General features: G+C 48.6%; 1 protein-coding gene across 1 annotated transcript in view; it reads left to right on the top strand.

The window, feature by feature from the left end:
• SIGLEC1 (sialic acid binding Ig like lectin 1) overlaps positions 1–21,597 on the top strand; it is a 53,527-nt gene extending 31,930 nt beyond the window's left edge. The window contains 15 exon segments of the mRNA XM_038400554.2: positions 1,349–1,601; positions 3,092–3,390; positions 5,877–6,137; positions 8,371–8,376; positions 8,379–8,445; positions 8,447–8,667; positions 9,142–9,396; positions 11,688–11,993; positions 12,446–12,694; positions 14,201–14,509; positions 16,019–16,273; positions 17,148–17,450; positions 18,919–19,018; positions 20,011–20,083; positions 21,181–21,597. Of these exon segments, the coding sequence (XP_038256482.1) occupies positions 1,349–1,601; positions 3,092–3,390; positions 5,877–6,137; positions 8,371–8,376; positions 8,379–8,445; positions 8,447–8,667; positions 9,142–9,396; positions 11,688–11,993; positions 12,446–12,694; positions 14,201–14,509; positions 16,019–16,273; positions 17,148–17,450; positions 18,919–19,018; positions 20,011–20,083; positions 21,181–21,210 (2,987 nt within the window). The 3' untranslated portion in view covers positions 21,211–21,597.
• The last annotated feature ends 1,123 nt before the right edge of the window (positions 21,598–22,720 follow it).

The following is a 22,720-nucleotide window of genomic DNA, read 5'->3' as shown; positions in this document are numbered from 1 at the left end:
GGAACAATTTCCCAAGGCTAGGCAGGAGGTCAGACTAGATCACAGTGGTCCCTTCTGGGCTTAGAATCTATGGGTGATTCACTACTGATCCCACCCTATTAACTCCTGTAGGGGACGCCCCATTGCTTCCTAGGATGACATTGGAGTTAGTGGGATGGGATCTGTAAAGGGAACAAGGAAAAGGGGAGATTCCGCAGTATCCTATGGAACCACTTGAATATTAAATATCATAGATTCATAGAAACCTAGGGCTGGACAAGACCTCAAGAGGACATCTAATCCATCATGAAGGAAGGAAACTGCCTGAAATGTATAATTTGGGTCTTTTGACTGAGTTTGCTACATAAAACCAAGCTTCTGTGCATGGAGACACAATACTGGATAAATACGATATATCACAAAGCCATGCACCTTTTGCCAAGCACTGGCCATTTGATATAAAACTCGGGGATAGCTGTAGGAAAATGGCTTCCAAATTAGGGCATTTGTGACATTTGAGGGGATTGATTCATTCTCTGCTAAAAGAAGACAATTGTGAAATTTTCAAAATGTTTCCAAAGTCCCGCAAAGCTTGCGATACTTCAAGAGGCAATGATTCCCATCTGTGGGCCAGATTCTGCTCTCAGGACACCAAAGTAATCCAGAGTCACTCTGCTGAATGTGAGAGAATTATTATGCATTTACATGGGTGTAACGAGATCAGAATCGGGCTCTGTGTCAGAGTTCCCCTTTCAAAGCTTAATACAACTCAGATGTACAAGGTCATCCAATGTATGCTGCCCCCAATGTACTCCCCCCCTTCCCTCACCCCTGCCACACACTAAAACCTCACACACACATCGTGTGCATTATCCAGGACTTGTGCCTACTCCAGTTTTAATTGGTCTGTTACGGCTACCACCACTTCTCTTGAGAGCCTGTTCCCCAGCCTAATCGAATCACAGATCTAGTGATGGAAAAGACCTCTTCTACGCTCATAGCCCCCAGGGGCAGGACTCTCCCTCCAGAACATTTTCTAGAGCTCTGTTGAGTCTATTTTAAATGTCCCAGCAATGGGGCTCCAGCCCATCTCTTGGGGATTATTCCACGGCCCTGACAGACTGCACTATCAGGAATGTATTCTAGGATACAGACTAACTCCCCCTTGGGCTAAGCCCATCCTCTTGCTCCTTCTTATACCCCCATGGGCTGCCCTTAAACAACTCCTTGGTCCTCCTTGGTCCTCCAGCCCTAGCAGGTAGTTATGTTCGTGCCCCATAATGTACCCAAAGAGACACACCTTTTGTTGCTTTGCTTGTCCCCTGTCACTAAGTCTCTGAATCCTGTTTGTCTCTCTTCCCCCCCTCAGCGGCAAGGGTCATTGCCACACCGGCCTCGGAGGTGCAGGAAGGCCAGGGGGTCAACCTGACCTGCCAAGTGAGCAGGAACTCATTGGCCATGACTAACTACAGCTGGTACAGAAACGGCCAGTGGCTGTCCGAGGGCCTGGCGAATTCCCTGGTGTTCCATCAGGTGGCCAGTGCAGACGCCGGGGTCTATTACTGCAAGGCAACGAATAACGGAACAAGCAGAAGCTCCGCCTTGGTCTCGCTGAATGTGCTGTGTAAGTTCCAGGCACTTTGAGTCTTCAGGGCAGTGGCAGGTTCCCACAGGAGTACGTGCGCATGGGCCCCAGTGGCGCAGTCAGTCCTGTCCCAACCAACGCATCTGACTATGCTTGCAGGTGCACATTGCAGTTGTGTGCACATGAGAGGGTGCACTTGGATACATGCCGGTGGATGCGTGTGTGTTCATCTGGGTACGTGGGTCCATGCAGTGTGCATGTGTATGATTGTGTGGGTGTGTGCATGTGTGGTTACGTGTGGGTGTATGTGCACCCGTGTGCATTGTTTTTGTGTGTCTGGGCTCTTGCGTACATGCAGGAGCATGTGTGTGTGCCAACACATATGTGCACATGTAAGCCAGGCTTACTCAGGCTGGTGTTCTGGCCCCAGTAGTGGAAGCTGAAGGCCCAATTATGCCCCAAACAGGGACCTCTGTCTCTAAAAGCATGAGCTCCCGCGGCCTGTGCAAAAATACCCAGGTCTGTTAGCTCAAGACTGGAGCCAGCCCACTGATCTCCATGTGATCCAACCACTGGAGGCAGGGGGACCATGCGCCTCCCTGAGGACAAATGGGTGACATGTGCGTCTGTTCCAGAGAGAAGCTACCTGTGAAATATGGTGATCAGATTGGGTGACTTAGTGAACCCTGGCGACCAGTCCGCATGCAGACCCTGTGCTGTCGTCTAACACACGCAGGGCCGTCGCTTCCCCTCCCATCCTCGCATAGCCAGGCTTTGTGCTTCAGGATCCAAACTGCTCGCCTGGCTTTTTAAAACTCACTGTCGGTTTCTTCATGTCAGTCTCAAAACCTCAGAAACTCATTCTCCTGCTTCCATCATTAGTACCCAGCTTCCGCTCTGCCCTCCATATGGTCACTGCTGGATGAGAGGACTGTCCCCTCCTTGCTCCAGATCCTGCCAGCTGGAAACAGCCCACAGAGTAGATTTTGGGGCCAGGCTGTATTCTTTCAAGGTGTTACCACAGGATGCTAAATCCTCCTGAGGCAGAACTGATAATAATAGCCGGTTTGTACTTAACCGGCTAGTGTGGATGGGGTGAGACCGTGTGGGTGTGTGTGTGATTAGAACACGGCATGGAGGCCATGTGTGTGTATTTTATCAGGGCAAGTGGAGCATGTGTGTGTTAGAATTCTGTGTGAGTGTGTGTATTTTTAGCATGCATGGGATCATGTGCCTTGTGTGTGAGATTTTCTCTATGGGATGGAAATCTGAGCTTTTCTTCTGTGTGTCACAGTCCCTGTACTGCTCACAACGAATGGTGATTCTCTGCTCGCTCAATCAGTCGAGGAGTTTGAGTTCCATCGCTGTGTCCCTGTAAAGTTTCTAGTGGCTGTGGTATGCAGCAGAGTGATGACAATGGTGAGGATCTAGGTGACCATGGGATGGTCCAAGAGGGACAGGAGGGGTCTTTAAACAATGCTCAAGACATTTATAACTCGAGGATGATCTTTTCTCCCGACTCTTCAGATGCCCCAGGAATCCCCGAATGACCTCGTTCCTGGAGGCGGAAATGGGCACACTGGCCATCATCCGGTGCATGGTGGACAGCAACCCCCCAGCCCAGCTGTCTCTGTATAAAGGAGATGAACTCGTGGCCTCCACCAGCTCCAGGACTGCAGCCGCCCAGCGGATTGGCGTCACTGCCTCCCCGAACTCCCTGAGGGTAGAGATCCGGGACATCACGCTGGAGGATGAAGGGAACTATTGCTTCACCGCTAGCAATGCGTATGGCACATCTTCCGGCCGCCTGTACTTCCGTGTGCAAAGTGAGTATGGAGGGGAAATGGCTAGTGGGCGTGTGCAGCACTGCACTCTGCTGGGTGAACCCAGAACTGCTCATCTGTGTGTCCTAGATCCTGTGCTGCTAGGGAGTGGTGAGATACTACTTTGATTCTAGAGCCTGAGGAGCATCAGGATCGGAGTTCGATCCCCACTCTCACCATGAAGTTCCATAGCGACAAGGACCTCCTAGGGGTCCCTTCACTAGAGACAGGTGACCGGCCACAGGTTTCATAGGGTCTGTCTGGAGAATCGCCTTCAAGTTTGGCTACTTCTCCGAATCTTGGACCAACTTTCCTAGGCTACAAAACCAGGCTGGAAACACTGTTGGAATGAGAAAAGGAGTACTTGTGGCACCTTAGAGACTAACAAATTTATTAGAGCATAAGCTTTCGTGAGCTACAGCTCACTTCATCGGATGCATTTGGTGGAAAAAACAGAGGAGAGATTTATATACCACACACGAGAACATGAAACAATGGGTTTATCATACCACTGTAAGGAGAGTGATCACTTAAGATAAGTCATCACCAACAGCAGGGGGGGAAGGAGGAAAACCTTTCATGGTGACAAGCAGGTAGGCTAATTCCAGCAGTTAACAAGAATATCAGAGGAACAGTGGGGGGTGGGGTGGGGGGGAGAAATACCATGGGGAAATAGTTTTACTTTGTGTAATGACTCATCCATTCTCAGTCTCTATTCAAGCCTAAGTTAATTGTGTCCAGTTTGCAAATTAATTCCAATTCAGCAGTCTCTCGTTGGAGTCTGTTTTTGAAGCTTTTTTGTTGAAGTATAGCCACTCTTAGGTCTGTGATCGAGTGACCAGAGAGATTGAAGTGTTCTCCAACTGGTTTTTGAATGTTATAATTCTTGACGTCTGATTTGTGTCCATTCATTCTTTTACGTAGAGACTGTCCAGTTTGGCCAATGTACATGGCAGAGGGGCATTGCTGGCACATGATGGCATATATCACATTGGTAGATGCGCAGTGAACGAGCCTCTGATAGTGTGGCTGATGTGATTAGGCCCTATGATGGTATCCCCTGAATAGATGTGTGGACAGAGTTGGCAACGGGCTTTGTTGCAAGGATAGGTTCCTGGGTTAGTGGTTCTGTTGTGTGGTGTGTGGTTGCTGGTGAGTATTTGCTTCAGATTGGGGGGCTGTCTGTAAGCAAGGACTGGTCTGTCTCCCAAGATCTGAGAGAGCGATGGCTCGTCCTTCAGGATAGGTTGTAGATCCTTGATGATGCGTTGGAGGGGTTTAGTTGGGGGCTGAAGGTGATGGCTAGTGGCGTTCTGTTGTTTTCTTTGTTGGGCCTGTCCTGTAGTAGGTGACTTCTGGGTACTCTTCTGGCTCTGTCAATCTGTTGGAATGGAGAGTCCTAGTACGCACCCGGATAGAAATACCACAAGATGGGGAAGGGGTTGGCCCTGGGTCTTCTGTCTGTAGCTAGGAAGGGCAGAGGGTATGCAGGGAAATGACCTGTAATGAAGGGGATGAGAAGGAACGTAGCTGAGCATCTGAGAACTGTTAAGCAGGGGAGCTGCCCCTAGCTAAGGACCTAGATGAATAACTCCCGTTAGCATTCAGGTGGGACTTGCCCATCACCCTAGGAGAGGAAGAGCCCTCTCTGCATTCAGGGATACTTTAATGAATATTTGGCCTAAGTCCTCTCTGCTGTGTTTATTGGACACCATAGCCTTCACTTCCTGTCCTAACCTGTTATGTAGCACTGCTGCATAAACAGTTGCCATGTTCTGCTGCAGAGGTGGCAGCACAGTAATGGTGGGTGATCCTGATTGTAAAGCACCAACAGGAGCATCTGGGGTTCTGTTATGGATGTAGCACTGAAAGGTGTGCACAGTCCCGCCCAGGCAGCCAGATAAAGATCCCTGCCCCAAGAAGCTTACAAACCATGGCCTAGTTCTCGATGTCCTTGCTCAGTCCTTCCTCAGGCAAACTCTCTGTAGTGAGTGAGAATGGAATGCCTCTGCCAAGATCTGAGCCAGCATGGGGAGGGCGGTGAAATGCACTCGAGTGGTGTGAGCTGAGGCAGGTGGGGATTCTTGAAGGAGGAGAGGAAAAGCCTTGACAGACGGTGATGGAAATCAGGGTTAGGTCAAAATCGGAACCCCAGATCCAAAGCCTGAGTTTTAGGGAAGTTTGGATCTGGATCCAGAATCTGCATTTTGAGTCTGTCTCTGTAATGAGCTGACACGCTGAATGCAACCTCTGACCCCCTGGATATTTTGGGAGCCCAGCTTTAGATCCATTTCCAGGTCTGGATTTCCCATGTTGGATATAAAAGGCTGACTCAGAACTGCCCGAATAGCAGCCCCCGTATTTTGGATTCAGATCCAGACTTGGCATGTCAGGCCCATCTACGGTGGGGACAGAGGTAGGACTCAACTTGCTGTTGAGATCCAGGCTGTTATCATCTCTCTTTGCTGTGGCTTGTCTCCGTGCTCTAGCGGCCAGAGTTCTAATCACGCCCTCCACAGACGTGCAGGAAGGGGATGGTGTCTCCCTGACATGCGATGTGACAGGAAATGCTCCAGAGGGCGCCATCTACACCTGGTACAAAAACAGCCACCGGCTCCACGAGAGCTCGGAGAGCTCCCTCCGCTTCCCGCACATAACCAGTGGGGATACTGGCTCTTACCACTGCAAGGCTCACAGCCCCGAGGGACCCAGCAGCAGCATCTCCCCAGCCGTCAGCGTACACGTCTCTTGTAAGTGATATTGTTTATCCAGGTGGAGGCTGATCCAGTTCTTATGAAGGTCTGTGGACAGCCTCCCATTGATGTCAGTGGAGCAGACTGTTGCATTGCATCGCTGCTTAACTACACCCCGGTCTGGGTGCATTGCTTTTCTCCAGAGCCATTGCTAGAGGATGGCTATTCCCTGAGCTGGTTGGAAATTTTCCAGCGGGAGATTTTCCCGTCAGAAAATGCGGATTCATCAAAAGCAAACATTTCGCAGAAACCTGTCGTCTTTGGTAAAAATTTGTTTTGAAATGAAAAGGTGAAAAGGACATTTCAGTGCGCCATTGCAGCCTTCTCGGACCAGACCATTTTGCTTTTCCATTTTGATGTGACTTTTGGTTTCCGATTTTTTCCATTTTTATTATAAAATATCACATAAAATGAAAACAAAAAGGCAAAATCGGGACGAAACGTTTCAATTTTGTCAAAACGGAACGTTTTAATTGAACCTGAAATTTTTATTTATTTTTTCTTCAGAATTTTGGCTAGCGGGAAATTTCAGAATTCTTTGATTTTGTTCCATTCTGGAACCAAAGACGTTTCCAAATCATGAAACATCCCCTGAACTGAAAACGGCAGTTTCTGCACAGCTCTGAGACTGCCACAGGCTGCGGCTGGCCTAGATTCGGTGAACCAGGGCCCTGCTCTAGGACAGCCTATTGCTCCCGATGACGCTAGAGAGAGAGGTTCCGGCACCGATCACGACAAGCCAGATGCAGGAGCCCGTATTGCTCAGTAAAATTCATGCTGACCTCAGCAGAATTTGCCTGAGCAAGAGGGAACAGGAACCGTGGAAGGGGCACGGGTTTCACCCTGCCCCTTGCCAATGTTGTATGAAAGGCTTATTGAGCAGAGCAGGAGACGATACAGGCAACACATCCTTGGGAACACTAAAGGTGAAAGAGTCAGGGCACGACCCATTTCAATGGGAGTTAGACTTTTGAAGGTCTGTCTGGGCCTTAGTTTCTCTGTGCCTTAGTCCCACAATCATAAAATGAGGATATTACAGACCCCTTGCCTCAGAGGCATGTTGTGAGAATGAATCCACTAACGGCTGTGCAGTGAATAGCACAAGGAAGCGGCTGGTGGACATGGCTCCTCACCATGCCAGGCCAGCGGTGACATTTGTAACCAGGCGGCTGGCATCAAGACCAGCCTCTTCCCAGCGCCCCGTGCATTGCCCTTCTATTAAAGTGTCATCACTGGCACTTTTGGCCCTTTGCTTAAATAAGGAATCTTGTTGGACCCTCCTGGCAGCCCTCGTCAACACACAGGAAGAAATATCAATGACCATTAATCAGTAAGGCTCAGCAATAAGCATATATAGGGCTGCCCACCTGTATCATGGCATTTACACTGTAGGAGGCAGAGCCAAGAGGGAAAAGGTTTTCCCATCCTGAAAAAATTTTCAGGAGCTGGAAAATTTTCCAATCCTGAATCTGGACCAAACACCAACATTTCAAAAATTTTCTGCAAACTGAAAAAACAAAACAACAAAACCAAACTTCAGGTCCAGGTCAATTGACATACTTCATTTTGATCATTTCAAAACCATTTGCTTTGATTTTGAACTTTTCTTTCATTGTTAACCTTTTTTAAAAGTCTAACGGACTGACATTTTAAAACAAAGTCATTCTGAACTCTAAAACTAGGATTTTTCATTTAAAATCTTTTGCAACTTTTTTTTCAAACATTATTCAAGGCTGGAAATTTGTCATAACCGACGCCGTTTCACAAGCAGTTCCGTTTTCAATTAATCAACATTTTTGACCCCCAAAAATTGCATGGATAATTCCCAACCAACTCTAGGAACAGCAGCGAACCACAAATACAAATTTAAAAGTATTTGCGGTGGAATCTTGAATTTAGATTTTCAAATGGAAATGGGGTGATCTGATCAGATTCTTCTGGGAGGCTGCCTTTCCTTCTTCTCCTTCTATTATTTATAGTGTGGTAGTGTCTGCAATGGAGAACTTACAAGATAAAAGGACTTAAGAGATGAAGGGTTGTGAGGGGAGAAGGGATCCGGTATGGAAGTTTCAAGCAACTGACAGTGAATGTCATGCTGGTGAAATAGGCTGGCAGCTCCAGAAACAATGCTTTGCTGATCAAAAAAGGAATCATGGCATTAAAGGCTCAAGATGATGGCAAATGAAGAGCATGTCCACTGTGCCTTAATGAGAGTGTCTCACCTCAACAGATCCGCCCGGGAGCCCCAGTTGACCTCCTTCCTGGAGACACTGGATGGGCAGCTGAGCATTCTCCAGTGCACTGTTGAGTGACCCACAGTCAGAGTTATCTCTGTTCAGAGGTAAACTTGTGGCTTCCACCACTGGCTCCCACCCTGCAGCCAGACAGCGAGTCAGCATCTCGTCATCACTCAACAGCTTGAAGGTGGAGATCCAGGCTGTGGTAATGGAGGATGAAGGAGAGTATGTATGTTCTGCTAGTAACGCATACGGCAACGCAACCTCCTCACTGAACTTCACTGCGGAGAGTGAGTGCAACATTGCCCTCTATGCCATGGGAACTGGATCCATCTATCTATCCCCCTACATACTGCTGTATCCAGCCAGCTAGCCACCTACATACCTCTTATAGCTATAGATCTATCCATCCATATCCCTGTATCCAACCATCCACCTAAATACCCCCTGTATCTACCTATCTATCCATGCATCCCCATACATACCACTATATCTATCAATCCACCTAAATACCCCCCTGTATCTGCCTAGCCATCTTTCCTCATACTTATCCCTCTCTCTCTAATCCTTGCATCCCCATACTTATCGCTATATCCATCCATCCATCCCTCTACATACCTGTTGTATCCATCTGTCCATCTCCATACATACCCCTTTATCTATCTATCTATCTATCTATCTATCTATCTATCTATCTATCTATCTATCTATCTATCTATCCCCATAGTATAGAAACATTTTCTCACATCAGTCTTTCCTCTCAGCTGCTAGGGTCTGGATCTCTCCTTCGCCGGATGTCCACGAGGGGGATGCTGTTAACCTGACCTGTGCAGTTGACAGTGATGCCCCGGGGATGCCGCACTACACCTGGTATAAGAATAACATATGGTTCAGAGAGGGCCCTGGCAGGTCACTCGTGTTTCCCAAGGTCACCACTGCTGATGCTGCATCCTACCACTGCACGGTGAAGACCCAGGAGAGGGTTAGAAGCTCTTCCCCAGGCACTTTGAATGTCCTTTGTAAGTTCTTTGCATGGTTGAACTTTGCAAGGTTCAGAGAAAAATGCCTCTGTATCCACCAGCCCAGCCCAGAGCCCCTAGCCCACTGGCACCAGAAAGGGGAGCTAGATAAGTGACCCCTCCGTACATTAGTGGGGAGGGGAGGGCTGCACTTCTTCCAAAGCATCCTGCTTTGGCAACTGCTGGAGACAAGACCCCACAGTTGGTGGACCTATGATCTGATCTGTCCTTAGAGGAACCCCTTGTAGGAGCATAGTGTAGTCCCCCACACCCCCGGGCTTTAGAAAGCAAACAATGCTCCATAGTTCATGCCCATTCAAACCACAATGGGAGAAAAGGCATCCAAACATTAGCCAGAGACGGGTTTGGATTGAGCCTTAAAATACTGAGCTATCCCTTGGGAACTGGGAGTTCAAAGGGTCTGGGAATTGTGTCAAGTAAGGGGTGGGGTTCAGGGAAGGTTTCCTTGTCCCATCCTGACTCCCCAGAGTGGAAATCCGCCCATGCTTCTGGGCATGTGCTCCCAGCTGGTTCCCAGCCTGGCCATCAGTTTAGGAGTCAGCTGTTAGAGGACGTCAGGTGGGTAGCTGTGGAGGACGTGGGCAGCAGGGAGATGGGTGGGCGGAGCACATTGTGGGGAGATAAGGCAGCTGCACAGGATCACGTCTAAGTGTGGAAGTGGGATGGACAGTGGTTCGGACTGAGCAAGTTTCAGCTGGAAACCAGGTAAGTTCAGAATTTGCCAAATCTCATCTAAAGCCAGAACCCACGGCCCTCCTTGTTACCACCAGCCACAGCCTCACCTGAAACTAGAGGCGGGTGAAAAATACGAAGCATTTTTCGCAGAAAGTTTTGAAATTTTTTCACATTTTTCAAAATTCCCCAAGAAAAATTTACAAAAAAATGAAATGGAAAAATGGTCCATTTTCAAAACCTGGTTTCATTAAACATTTTCTGATTTTTGAAAACCAAAAATGGATTTATTTTTATTGGAAACCATTTTTTTAAAACAAAAGCCAAAAAAACATTTTACAGAAACATTTTTGGTTTCTGGTTTTTCTATGTTCATTAAAAAAAGTTTCAATTAAAAATATTTTTCAGAGGTTCATAGATTCCAAGGCCAGAAGGGGCCACTGTGATCATCCAGTCTGATCTCCTGTCAAACACAGGCCAGAGACCTGCCCCACAATAATTGCTAGAACCAAGCTTTTAGAAAACCAGCCAACCTGGATTTAAAAATTGCTAGTGATGGAGAATCCACCATGCCCCTTATGAAGTTGTTCAAAGGGTTAATTACTCTCACCGTTAAAAGTGTATGTCTTATTTCAAGTCTAAATTTGTCTAGCTTTAACTTTCAGCCTTTGGATCATGTTAGACCTTTGTCTCCTAGACTGAAGAGCCCATTATTAAATATTTGTTCCCCATGTAGGCACGTATGGACTGTGATCAAATCACCTCTTAAGCTTCTCTTTGTTGAGTAAAACAAATTGATCTCCTTGAGTCCATTGACCAGCACTACTTAACACGCAACCTTAGGGTTCTCCCCAAAACTCAGCCAACAAATCCAGGGGTCCTCCTCACTCCCCTCCTGAGTATCAAGTGCTGAGCCAAGAAAGCAGAGTGAACATTGCTAAAAATGACACATAACAATGGGTATGAATTTTGAACTGAGTTCACACTGCCTACATTCAAGTCTTGTTTGTGTTTGTTTTCCATGAGTATTAGTGTAAAAGAGTTCCCGGCAGAGAAGTTGGCAAAAGTGGAGAATCTGCAGCTGATTCCAGAGAATACTGAGGAAAAGCGAGTTTGCAATCTCATGCCTCCCGCACCCTCCCGCACCCTGAAACCTGATTCTTAGAGTCACACTCATCCAATCAGGGACCAGTGACACACCATGTGACACCAACGTGTCCATCAACACAGCTCGAATTTTTGTATTGTACACTCATCATGAACAGCTTGTGAACGAGCTACAGGCCAAGAGTCAATCACAGAAATCCCCTGCCAAGTAATTTTGAATAACGGAACTCAAGAAAAAAGCAGCAAAGTTCACTGAATAAATGAGTTGTGACAAATTGTTTGCCCAGCTCTAATAATGGATCTTTCATGAAACCTTCCTGGCTCTAGTTCACAGATTCACAGAGTTCCATGCCAGAAGAGGCCATTCAATTATCCAGTCTGACCACCTGTATAGCACAGGGCAGGGAATTTCACCCAGGTACCCAATAACTTGTGAGTCACTGAGGTAACATTAAAGTTCTGAGGTCAAATTAAATCCTCCTTCCTTGCAGATCCTCCCAGGAATCTCTGGGTGAAGTCCTTTCTGGAGGCTCAAGATGGGAAGCTAGCCATCATCATCTGTGCTGTTGACAGTAACCCGCAGTCAGAACTGGCCCTGCGCAGAGCTGGTGAGCTGGTTGCTTCTGGTTCCTCCCGAGGTAATGAGGCATCCGGACAGAGGTTACACATCTCGTCCTCACCTAACTCCTTAAAACTGGAGATCAGGAGCGTCACCTTGGAGGATGAAGGAACGTATGTGTGCTCGGCAAACAATGTGATCGGCGAGGCCAGCACCTCGGTATACTTCACCATAGAGAGTGAGTATGGAGGACATGACTCCCATTGTACTCCAGTGTCACTTAGAAGGGAATTCAGGGCAGATTCTCTCCCCCACTGCCCTCTCCTTACACCAGGGAGTGGAATCTTCCTGTCTATTCTGCTGGGGATTCTCCTGGCCAGTGGGCAACTAAGCAAAGAAGCAACAGAGCCATCCGACCCCAGCATAGGGGGTGGGTAGAGACAGAGAAGCGGATATGGCTGAGACATGCTGTGCTACAGCTATGCCTGGCTGGTGAATGTAGATCATTGCCGGGTGTGTAGCTTAGAGCAGCCCCCATGCTGCTCTAATCTATGCCAGGCCTGGGGTAGAATTGGGCAGAAGATCAGGGATCTGTAACAATCTACCAAGCTGACTCCGATTGTTAGTTATTGGTTTCAAAGGGCTGCTCCAGCTGTATCCATTCCAGCTTTGCTCTGGTTTCTTCCACAGCTGCGAGGGTTGTGATCCAACCAGGTCCCGATGTACGTGAGGGGGACCGCATCACACTGACCTGTGAGGATACCAGTAGCCAGCCGAGCACCATTTACACCTGGTACAAGAACACCAAATGGCTGGCGGAGGGCCCTGCCAGTTCCCTCATGATCCCTGGTGCGGCAGGCACTGATGCTGGCTCGTACTCCTGCACAGCTCACGACAGGGGAAGAAGGACATCTCTGCCCACCGCCTTGCGCGTCCTATGTAAGTTGTCTGCAGTTTAGATAATGTTACATCCTCTCAGATGGAGGCATGCAGCCGAATTCCCAGTGCAGGTGACTCCAATCACAAAACCAAGTCTTGCTGGGTGCTTGCCATGACTAGCTCCAGGGACAAGTGATCATTGTTTCTCTGGGGAAAGGGTGACATTTCCCTGCTGGATACAACCCAAATGGGTCAAATTCTTGCAACATTATTTAGCTTTAAATATCTTAAGTGGAAACATTACCCACACTAGAAAGGGAAGGTCTTTGTCCCCCTCTAGTGGTTGCTTCACATCAGAGGTTAACGAGTCTGCCATTGCTGCCCGCTAATGAACGGGCTTAGTCCTTTCACTCGCGCTTTCAGGTCTATAAACCCTGGGTTCAAATCCTGCTGTTGGCCCAGATGGGGTCAGTTATAGAAATGTACTGGGCCAAAACCCGCTTTCAGGGGCGGCAGCGTAAATCCAGAGGAACACAGTTTCTCCAGAGCAATACTACCCCACAGTGATTCAGGGACCAATGAGAGGTGCCTTCAAAATACATGAGCTAGAAAAAGACTGGCTCCGGCAGAGCTACTCTGTGTTTACACCCATGTAACTGAGATTGGAATGCAGTGCACTGCATCTTTCCTAGCACTCTGTTAACAGTGGGAACAGCCCCACGGGCCCTCCCCACATTGCTGTCTGCCTGTGCTCCGGCCCTGGCCCGGAGTGCAAACTCCAGGAGAAAGAGAGGAGAAGCTCATTCACTGTGGCCCATTCCACCTTCGGCCTCTCTGCTGTGACTGCCAGTGGGAGCCAGTTGGCGCCAGTTGCTCTTGGTCACTTCACACAGATCGGTGGATAGTCATCAAGTGCCGATGACGTCCGGTCACTACTGAGCTAGTTATAGAGTTGACCAGGGGCCCAGGGTTATAAGCATCACACTAGAACCGATGGGGAATTTTGTAATAAAACGGTTTTTTTCCATTGGAAAGCACTGATTCCTCTCAGCCTCAACGCCTCATAGGAAAGGGTCAGTTTCAATGAAGTTCCCATTTCAAACATTTTTGAAAAAGAGAGTTTCTAAGTTGTCAGAGCATCCCATTTTGACCTTTTCTAAATGATTTTTGGTTTAAACTGATTTCCCATTGAGAAATTTAAGTTAACTGAAGATACAAAACATGGAAAAAAATATGAACAGGTCATCATTGAAACAAAATTTCTCCAAAGTTATTGAAACAAAATGTTCTGATTGCGACGTTCAAAGACAAATTTCAGATATTTGGTTTGCAAAAGTTGTTGAGATTTTGATTTTTCATCCTTTCTTTGATTTTTGATTTGGGACAAGGAGAATTTTTTAAATCTCAAAAACGCTCAAAGGGCAGGAAAACCATTTCTTTTCTAAAGCTATTCCCTACCCCCTGCCCATCCCCAGAGCCATCTGGCCAAACTGTGCAACCCCCTTCCAGAAGAAAGTTACTGTCTTTGTTTTTTAACTCAAGTACAATGTGTTCTTGTCCCTTCAGATGCCCCAAGGAAGCCCTCACTGAGCTCCTTCCTAGATGCCCAGGATGGGCGCCAGGCCATCATCCAATGCACTGTCGAGAGCCACCCACCGTCAGATATAGCTTTATACAGAGGGGCTGAGCTCACACCTGTGGCTTCCACCCGGAGTTCTCGGGGCTCACCCAACCAGCGGCTGAGCGTTCACGTGTCCCACAATTCCCTGAAGGTGGAGATGAAGGACGTTGTGCTGGAGGACGCAGGCCAGTACATCTGCTCAGCTAACAACACCTACGGCAGTGCTGCAGCATCCATGCACTTCGGTGTGGAGAGTGAGTGCAGGTGTATTTTTAACCCTTCCATGCCGTGCTCTCTCCCAGGAGCACCCACAGGCTATGCGGGGATTTGGATGCAGATCCCATAGGGTGGGGCCAAAGCAGAATCTGGATCTTTTGCACCTCCGTGGAACCTCTGGGGAAACTCCGATTTAAATCTCGACCTCAGCATTACAGCAGATTTGGGTGTAGAGTTCAGTGCTAGCAGCTGGTGCTAGGCTGACAATGCTAGAGGCTAAGATTGAGATTTGCCAAGTGGTCTAAGGCAGTGGTTCTCAACCATGGGTCTGGGGCCCCCTGGGGGGCTGCGAGCAGGTTTCAGGGGATCCTCCAAGCATGGCCAATGTTAGACTAGCTGGGGCCCAGGGCAGAAAGCCGAAGCCCCAACGCATGGGGCTGAAGTCCAGGGCCCTGAGCCCCACCACCAGGGCTGACGCTGAAGCCTGAGCAATGTAGCTTCATGGGGGCTCCTGTGGCATGGGGCCCCAGGCAATTGCCCTGCTTGCTACCCCCTAACGCCAGCCCTGGCTTTTATATGTAGAAAACCAGTTACTGTGGCACAGGTGGGTGGTGGAGTTTTATAGCATGTTGGTGGGTGGGGCTCAGAAAGAAAAAGGTTGAGAACCCCTGGTCTAGAGGATTTAGCCACATAGCCACCAATAATATCACTGACACAACATGGGTGAGGTAATATCTTCACAGAAGTTGGTTCAATAGAAGATATTACATCACCCACCTGGTCTCTCTAATATTCTGGGACTGACCTGGCTACAACAACACTGTGTACAATATTGTCACTGGGAGATATGTGTCAAATCCCTTGGACAAATCTGCTTTGAAAATCACATTTCCCTGATGCTAACGTTATCTGCCCAAGCAATGGCAGTGTAATATACCCAACACGTGTTTCTCCATGCCAGTGTGCCCCAACTCTCATCTGGAGGGACCACCTCTAGCAATGAGTAGATAGTTCATTTCTTTGGTCCATTCAAAGGGGGCCAACAAGGGGTCCGATCAGTACCAATATGGTGGTGGGTTTTATGGAGGAGGCATCTGGACTAAGACACACCAAACAGCTATCTGAAGGGTCTAACCTTGGGCTAGATTGGAACTGGAATCTGAGATCACTAGCACTGGCTGGAAAATGGATGATATTGTCTGTTGAAAATGTTGACAAAAATTAACATTTTTTAGTTTTGTGGACATTTTTTGCAGAATTTTTCTGGTTTTCGTTGAAAAACCAAAACCTCAAAAGTTGTTGAAAACCAAAAAAAATCATTATTTTTAACACACACCACCACACGCACATCCCCCAAAAAATCAGCAAACATGGAAATTTTATTGCAAAAATTTCTATTCTGGCAAAAAAAAAATCTGAAAAAGAATTCGGATAAAAAAATTTTAAGCCGCTCTGCTGATGAGCAGCTAAGTCTCATGAAACGTGGCACCCTCCTGGCTCCACTAGAATACATTTGGCTGATTTTCCTGATCTCTTCTCCCCATCAGCTGTCAGAATCATGATTGAACCATCTCAGGAAATCCATGAAGGAGTCGCCGTCAACGTGACCTGCCTGGTTGCCGATTGGCTCAGGGGGGAGACCAACTACACCTGGTATAAGAACAGCAAGTGGCTGCAGGACGGTCTCGTTAGCTCGCTCCACCTTGATAGGGTATCCAGTGCCGACACTGGGTCATACCACTGTCGGGCAGAGGGGAGGACAGGAAGTGCCACCTCTGCCCTGGTCAGCTTGGATGTGCTCTGTGAGTGTCAGGGGGATTTGGGGTTTGATTTGTTCACACTAAATAAAGGCAACTCGGGATCTCGTTGTTATTATCTGTTATTTCCATAGAGCCATAGATGTGCCCAGTGCTCCATGAGAGTAAAATTAAGACACAGGCCCAAGGCAGAGCCCCAGATCCAAACAGCTCTGAACTAGGGGAGCATCTAGAATCCAAAATCAAGATGCCAACATCCCCTCCCTTTAAATGAACCAAACCAAACAATGATTGAAACAACCTCTTCCTTCTTCTGCAGTCTCCCCATCTCCCTCTCCCCTGTTCTTTCACCCCTCACCCTTTGGATGCTAAAAGCCTGGTTAATGTGATTTCTTGGCGTTTGTGTAGCACTGTTTTCAGATACACTTTGAAGGTCAATAGACTGAGCCGAACAATTTACAAGGGGACAGTTTTCCATTGGAAAATGCTGATTTGAGAACATTGAAACATTTCACCGGAACGTATGGATTTCACTGAATTTTTCAAGGGGGAATCATTCAAACATTTCATTGTGATAAGATCCAAATGTTTTGTTCCAATAAGGCTGAAATGCTTCAGTGTGATAATATAATAGAAGAGTCAACACCACAAAGTCGAAATGAAACATTCTGATCGTATCCGAAAGAAACTTTTCCATAAGGTGGTGATGAAATATTCCTTTTTGCAAAAAATTGCAAGATTTCAAATCAGGACAAAATGAACTTTTGAAATCTTGGGAATTTCTCATGGGATGGAAAAACTATTTTGTGATCTGTTCTAGTCAATAACTGTAGACCACCACTGGCTGCTCTTAACCAGTCACCTCAGTTGAGGAAGCTCAGTCACCTGATTTAAAAATAACATTGTCTCCTCCATGCAGACGCTCCAAGAAACCCATCGATGAACGTCTTCTTGGAGAACCGCAATGCAAGGGTGGGCCTCATCCGATGTACAGCTGAAAGCAACCCACAGGCTGAATTAGCCCTGTACAGAAAGGATAAACTAGTGGCTTCCACCCGAGGCTCCCGCTCAGCAGCCAGCCAGAGGGTCGGTGTGTTTCCATCCTACAACACCTTGAGAGTGGAGATCTGGGATGTCACATCAGCAGATTCGGCAGAATACACGTGCATGGCCAGCAATGCACTGGGCAACGTGACAGCCACTTCCTACTTCAGTGCACAGAGTAAGTCAAGCTGCTAGGGGGCTATCAGCCATGGATGGGGCTGCCACGCCCCATCAAATCCATCCCCACAGACAACATAGGATTGTTCCCTACAGCGTGTCATCCATCCAGTCCCGTTGAACCCAGCAGGGGGCACAGACCCTCAGAGGAGCAGATCTGAATCCATCCAGCAGGGGCAGTGAGGCGCGCACACACACACACACACACACACACACACACACACACCCGCGCGCACACACACACACAGAATGGCCAGACTGAGTCAGACCAAAGGTCCATCTAGCCCAGTCTCCTGTCTTCCGCCAGTGGCCAGTGCCAGGGGCCCCAGAGGGAATGAACAGAACAGGGCAATTAGCGAGTGATCCATTCCTTGTGGTCCAGTCCCAGCATCTGGCAGTCAGAGGTTGAGGAGCAGCCAGATTATGGAGTTGCATCTCTGACCATCTTGGTGAATAGCCATTGACGGACCTGTCCTCCATTAATTTATCTAGTTCTTTTTTGGGCCCTGTTATAGTCTTGGCCTTCACAACATCCTCTGGCAACGAGTTCTACAGGTTATGTGAAGAAATACTCCCTTTTGTTTGTTTTAAACCTGCTGTCTCTTAATTTAATTGGGTGACCCCTAGTTCTTGTGTTATGCGAAGGGCTAAATAACACTTCCTTATTCACTTTCTCCAAACTAGTCACGATTTTATAGACCTCTAGCATATCCCCCCTTAGTCGTCTCTTTTCCAAGCTGAAAAGTCTCAGTCTATTAATCTCTCCTCATATGGAAGCTGTTCTATGTCCCTAATCATTTTTGGTGCCCTTCTCAGTACCTTTTCCTTTTCCAATGTATCTTTTTTGAGATGGGGCGACCACATCTGCACGCAGTAGTCAAGGTGTGGGCGTACCATGGATTTATAGAGAGGCAGCAGGATTTTTGCTGTTTTATTCTCTATCCCTTTCCTAATGACTCCCAACAATCTGTTCGCTTTTTTGACTGCTGCTGCATGGTGAGCAGATGTTTTCGGAGAACTCCCCACAATGACTCGGAGATCTCTTAGAGGTCTGATCCAACCCAGCAGGGGACAGTGAGACACACACGCAGCTCGGACCCTGTCCATCGGGAGGCGATGGAGCACAGACAGTAGCCACCACGCGATGACTGAAACAACATATGGATGACATGAAGACTCAGATGTTGCGATAGAAGAACACAGCCTCTGGCTTTGAGCGCTGAGTGTATTCTCAGACCTGACAAACACAACTCCCTGGCCCTCCAGGAAGGGGGCTGGCGAGGGAGAGGTTAAATCCAGTACATCAGGGGGGCAACTTCACCTTTCCAAAACTCACAGCCCCCTTCCCCGTACCCATGTTTTGCCCCTGTTGGAGTGACCTGAGTCACAGCAGTGTCTGGAAAAATCACTGGGCAGGCAGCTGTTTGTGGTTTTTACACTGGCTGGAATAACCCTCCTCTCCTCCTCAGCTCTCACTGACCTCCGCTTGTACAAGATCCTGGCCGGGATGTTCATTGCAGCGCTGGGGGTTATTGTTCTGGCCGTTGCAGTGGTCCTGTTATGGCCCAGGTAACTTGGCTCTTGCTGCTGTAGTTTGTAGAAGCAGCTTGCGGGGAGGGGGCCGCAATTGGACTGGCTCACAGGGGCTGGAAAGGGATGGCTTGTTTTGGGGTGGGTGATTTTTATTTATTGTTAATTTGATATTACTAAAGCCAGCCCACAAGGAGGAGTAAGTTTTGACCGGAAAAAGCCTGCAGTGACGCTTATTTGAACAGTCCAAGAGGGAAATTGAGGCAGGCTGCCTGTAGGCCATTGAGGGGACATCTGGGAGGTTGCTGGCCTGGTTCCAGACTGTGAATCCTTTTACTGCTGGGTTGCTGGCCAAGCCAGTGGTGAACATGAGTCCACTGCTCAGTGTGTTGTGTCCCCCACTCTACGTGATCCAGAGGATGTCTGGCTGTTACAGTCCAACCTGCAGAGCCGGTCTCTATAGCAGCTGCTGTAGAGACTGCCATGGTTAGCTCTGGAGGTCCCTGATGGTGGGCCCTGATGGTGCCATTTGAGAGTTCTTCAGCACCTTGTATACAAGGCCTTGCCAGGTCTCAGGCCAGTTCCAGGTGTTGGCATCACAACTGGCCCCTCACTGGCTGTCTAAGTGGAGAGGCCAATGACTGAATGGCCCTGGAGAATAGCAGCCCTTCTTGTATGGAGTGTGTGCGTTCAGGAGCCGCATCTGATGGAGGGGGGTATTGGTGGTCAGACATAACAATGATGGGCACACACTGGCAAAGTGTGTGTCAGACCCCTCACTAGTGGCTGGCCCCCTACAGGAAAACAGCCTACTACTGCTAACAGGATTGTTCCTTTAACTCAAGCAGCAGAGGTCTGCTCTTCAGCCCTGGGTTCAGATCTTGCTGATGACCCAAGTGAAGGTTTGCGATGTAGGCAGACAGACGGAACAGCGGGCCTGCCGAGTTGGGCTTTTTCTGCACCTAAAATATCTTCTCTGAAGTGCTAATCACCCTCACCATAACACATATGTCACCTCCTCCCCTGCCTAGGATAAAGAAGATACTGAAGCCGCTAAAAGATGAAAGCTCCCTGGAACTGACCGGCACAAGGGAACAATCACAGGTGTGATTCCTCGGTGTGGCTGGGTTGTTACCATGCTTGGGGTTTGGCCCGGGGGCACCAGAGCTGAAGGTCAGGCCCCCAGCTGCTCAAAGGCATAAAAGACAATGGGGCCAGCTGAACTGAGAGGGTTCGGCTGCTTTGCTGTTGCCTATAGAGCAGGCCTTGGGGTCGATACTGGGATACGAGTTCAGGAGAGTGGGACTGATGGGGATGGAGAGGGACGAGGGGTTAATGCACTGGGGTGCGTAAGGAGCTGAAATCCTGGGCCCGTGTTGGTAATGAACAAGATCTGGGTTGCATTTTTTCCAGCCCGCCCTGCCCTGCCTATGCTGACCTTCAAAAAAGTCTCAGCATGAAAACTGCATGCTCCCCACAGACCTCCCCCATCTCTGTCCCTCCCCCTTCAACCCTCTGTCTCACTGTCCAGCCCCGATGAGGTATGGAGAACCTTCTGTGTGGGCCTGTCTCCCCATTTCCCCATGCTACGCGCACCCTGCACCTACGAGTCTAATTCTTTGTGCCTGGAGCGTAGGGGAAGATGCAGTCCATGCTGGGGATGCAGGAGTTACTTAAGGACTAGATCTTCAGCTGGTACGAATTGACTTAGCTCCATCGGCTTCAGGGCAGCTGTGGCCATTGACTGGCCCACTGATGTCAGTGGATCTCTGCCGATCGGCACCCACTGGGGATCCGGCCCACCGACATCCATGGAGCCAGCTGGATGTTGATAATTTCACTCCGCTGGCTAGGAAGAGTGCTGGGAGAGGGTGGGAATTCACACTCCCGTTCCCTGGGCTGGCGGAGCAGAGGGCGGATGGGCCCAGGGCTGGACGCTGGGCAGAGGGAGTGCTCGGAATAGAAGGGCAGAGCGACCCCTGCAGGAGGGTCAAAGATAGGCAGAGGGGCAGGATTGTAGCTCAGCAAGACGGTGCCACTGTCTATGGCCCGTGGTCCATTTCTGGCACCGAAGTTAACAGAGACCCATGTTTGGTGCGTGGCCGGGGTTCATGCACTTGGGGGCTTGTCCCACAGGCTGATTTGGGGCTGGGTTTTTTCCCAGTAAATTCCAACTGGGCGGGATTGTGTAACTTTTCCAGGTTGACGACGGCTGCTCGATCAACAGCTAAGCACGACGCCCGGCAGTGCCTGGAGCAGCTTGCACGGCACTGAGACTCCCCTGCCCGGCTGGACCTGGGCAGCGAAGTTGTTCTCACCCGGTGGCACATTTTTAGTGCTCGCCATACCTTGTACATTGCATGTGTCAAATGCAGGACCGCTGTCAGTACCCAGAACTGAGCCCGGGCTGTGAAAAATCCCAGGTGGTGTTTTCATTGTAACTCTGTTTAGCATCCTCACCCCTCGCCCCCTCCACAAAACCCACGCCAGCCGGAGTGCCCTCATCTGTGCCCTGTGACTCCATCAAGCCCCATGTTTGCAATAACCTTCTGGCGTGCTGCCAAGCATCTAATCAGTCACAAAATAAACAAAGGAGCAAAGTGTCAGTATCACAAATGTTCAAAAGTACAACCCCTCTGGACCCAACCCCGTGTGAGGGGAAGGCAGTAGGGAAGCTCCCCCTTGATATCACACATGCAGGATCAGGCCCTTAAACCTAGTCATTCTCAAAGCCTTTTCAACCTTACTGGGCGGAAAGTTTGGGGAGCCCTCAGTATCTAACCACCTGCGGGGGTGCTACAGATGGATCTTGGCTCTCAGGTGAGGTGTGCCAGCAATACAGACTCAACCCTCGTATATCTGATTTATCTAATGGCTGGTATGGGAGATAGTCCATATCTGTGTAATGCGTAGGTATGTGCCCAAGATGGGAATTCATAGATTATAAAGCTGGAAACGGGTGACAGGGGATGGATCACTTGATGATTCCCTGTTCTGCTCATTCCCTCTGGGGCACCTGGCACTGGCCACTGTCAGTAGACAGGAGACTGGGCTGGATGGACCATTGGTCTGACCCAGTATGGCCGTTCGTATGTTCTTATAAAGCCAAAAGGGACCACTGTGGTCGTCTAGTCTGACATCCTCTATAATTAACTCCTGAATTCATTCCTGTTTGAACGGCAGCAGATCTTTTAGAAAAAACATCCAGTCTTGATTTTAAATTTGCCAGTGATGGAGAATCCACCCCGACCCTTGTTAAATACATCCAATGATTAATCCCCTCAGTATTAAAAATGTAGCCCTTATAGCTACTCTGAATTTGTCTAGCTCCAACTTCCAGCCATCAGATGTTGTCAGACCCTTGCCTGCTAGGGTGAAGAGGCCTCTACTATCAAATATTAGTTCCCCATGTAGATATTTACAGACTGGGGTCCAGTCACCCCGTAACCTTCTCTTTGTTATGTTAAACAGATTGAGCTCCTGGAGTCTATCACAAAACGCAGATTTTCCAACCCTTTGATCATGTCTGGATATTTATCCCAACACTTCCCACACTTTGGGGGATATCTGGATCTGGACTTCTGTTTTGGCCCATTATAGACACATGGGCCAGCCACAAAGTTTGGGTCTGGATCCAAACTTTCCCGGAAGTTGTTGTGTGTTTGGATCTGAGAATGCCTATTCAGATCCCTCTCTAATTATAACTGTAGAGAGCTGACGGGGTGGAAATCCATCCTATCC

The sequence above is a fragment of the Dermochelys coriacea genome, chromosome 4, assembly GCF_009764565.3.
Source record: "Dermochelys coriacea isolate rDerCor1 chromosome 4, rDerCor1.pri.v4, whole genome shotgun sequence".
In the NCBI taxonomy this organism is placed as follows: Eukaryota; Metazoa; Chordata; order Testudines; family Dermochelyidae; genus Dermochelys; species Dermochelys coriacea.
The sequence above is the reverse complement of the archived record's forward strand: the minus strand, read 5'-3'. Positions and strand labels throughout refer to the sequence as shown.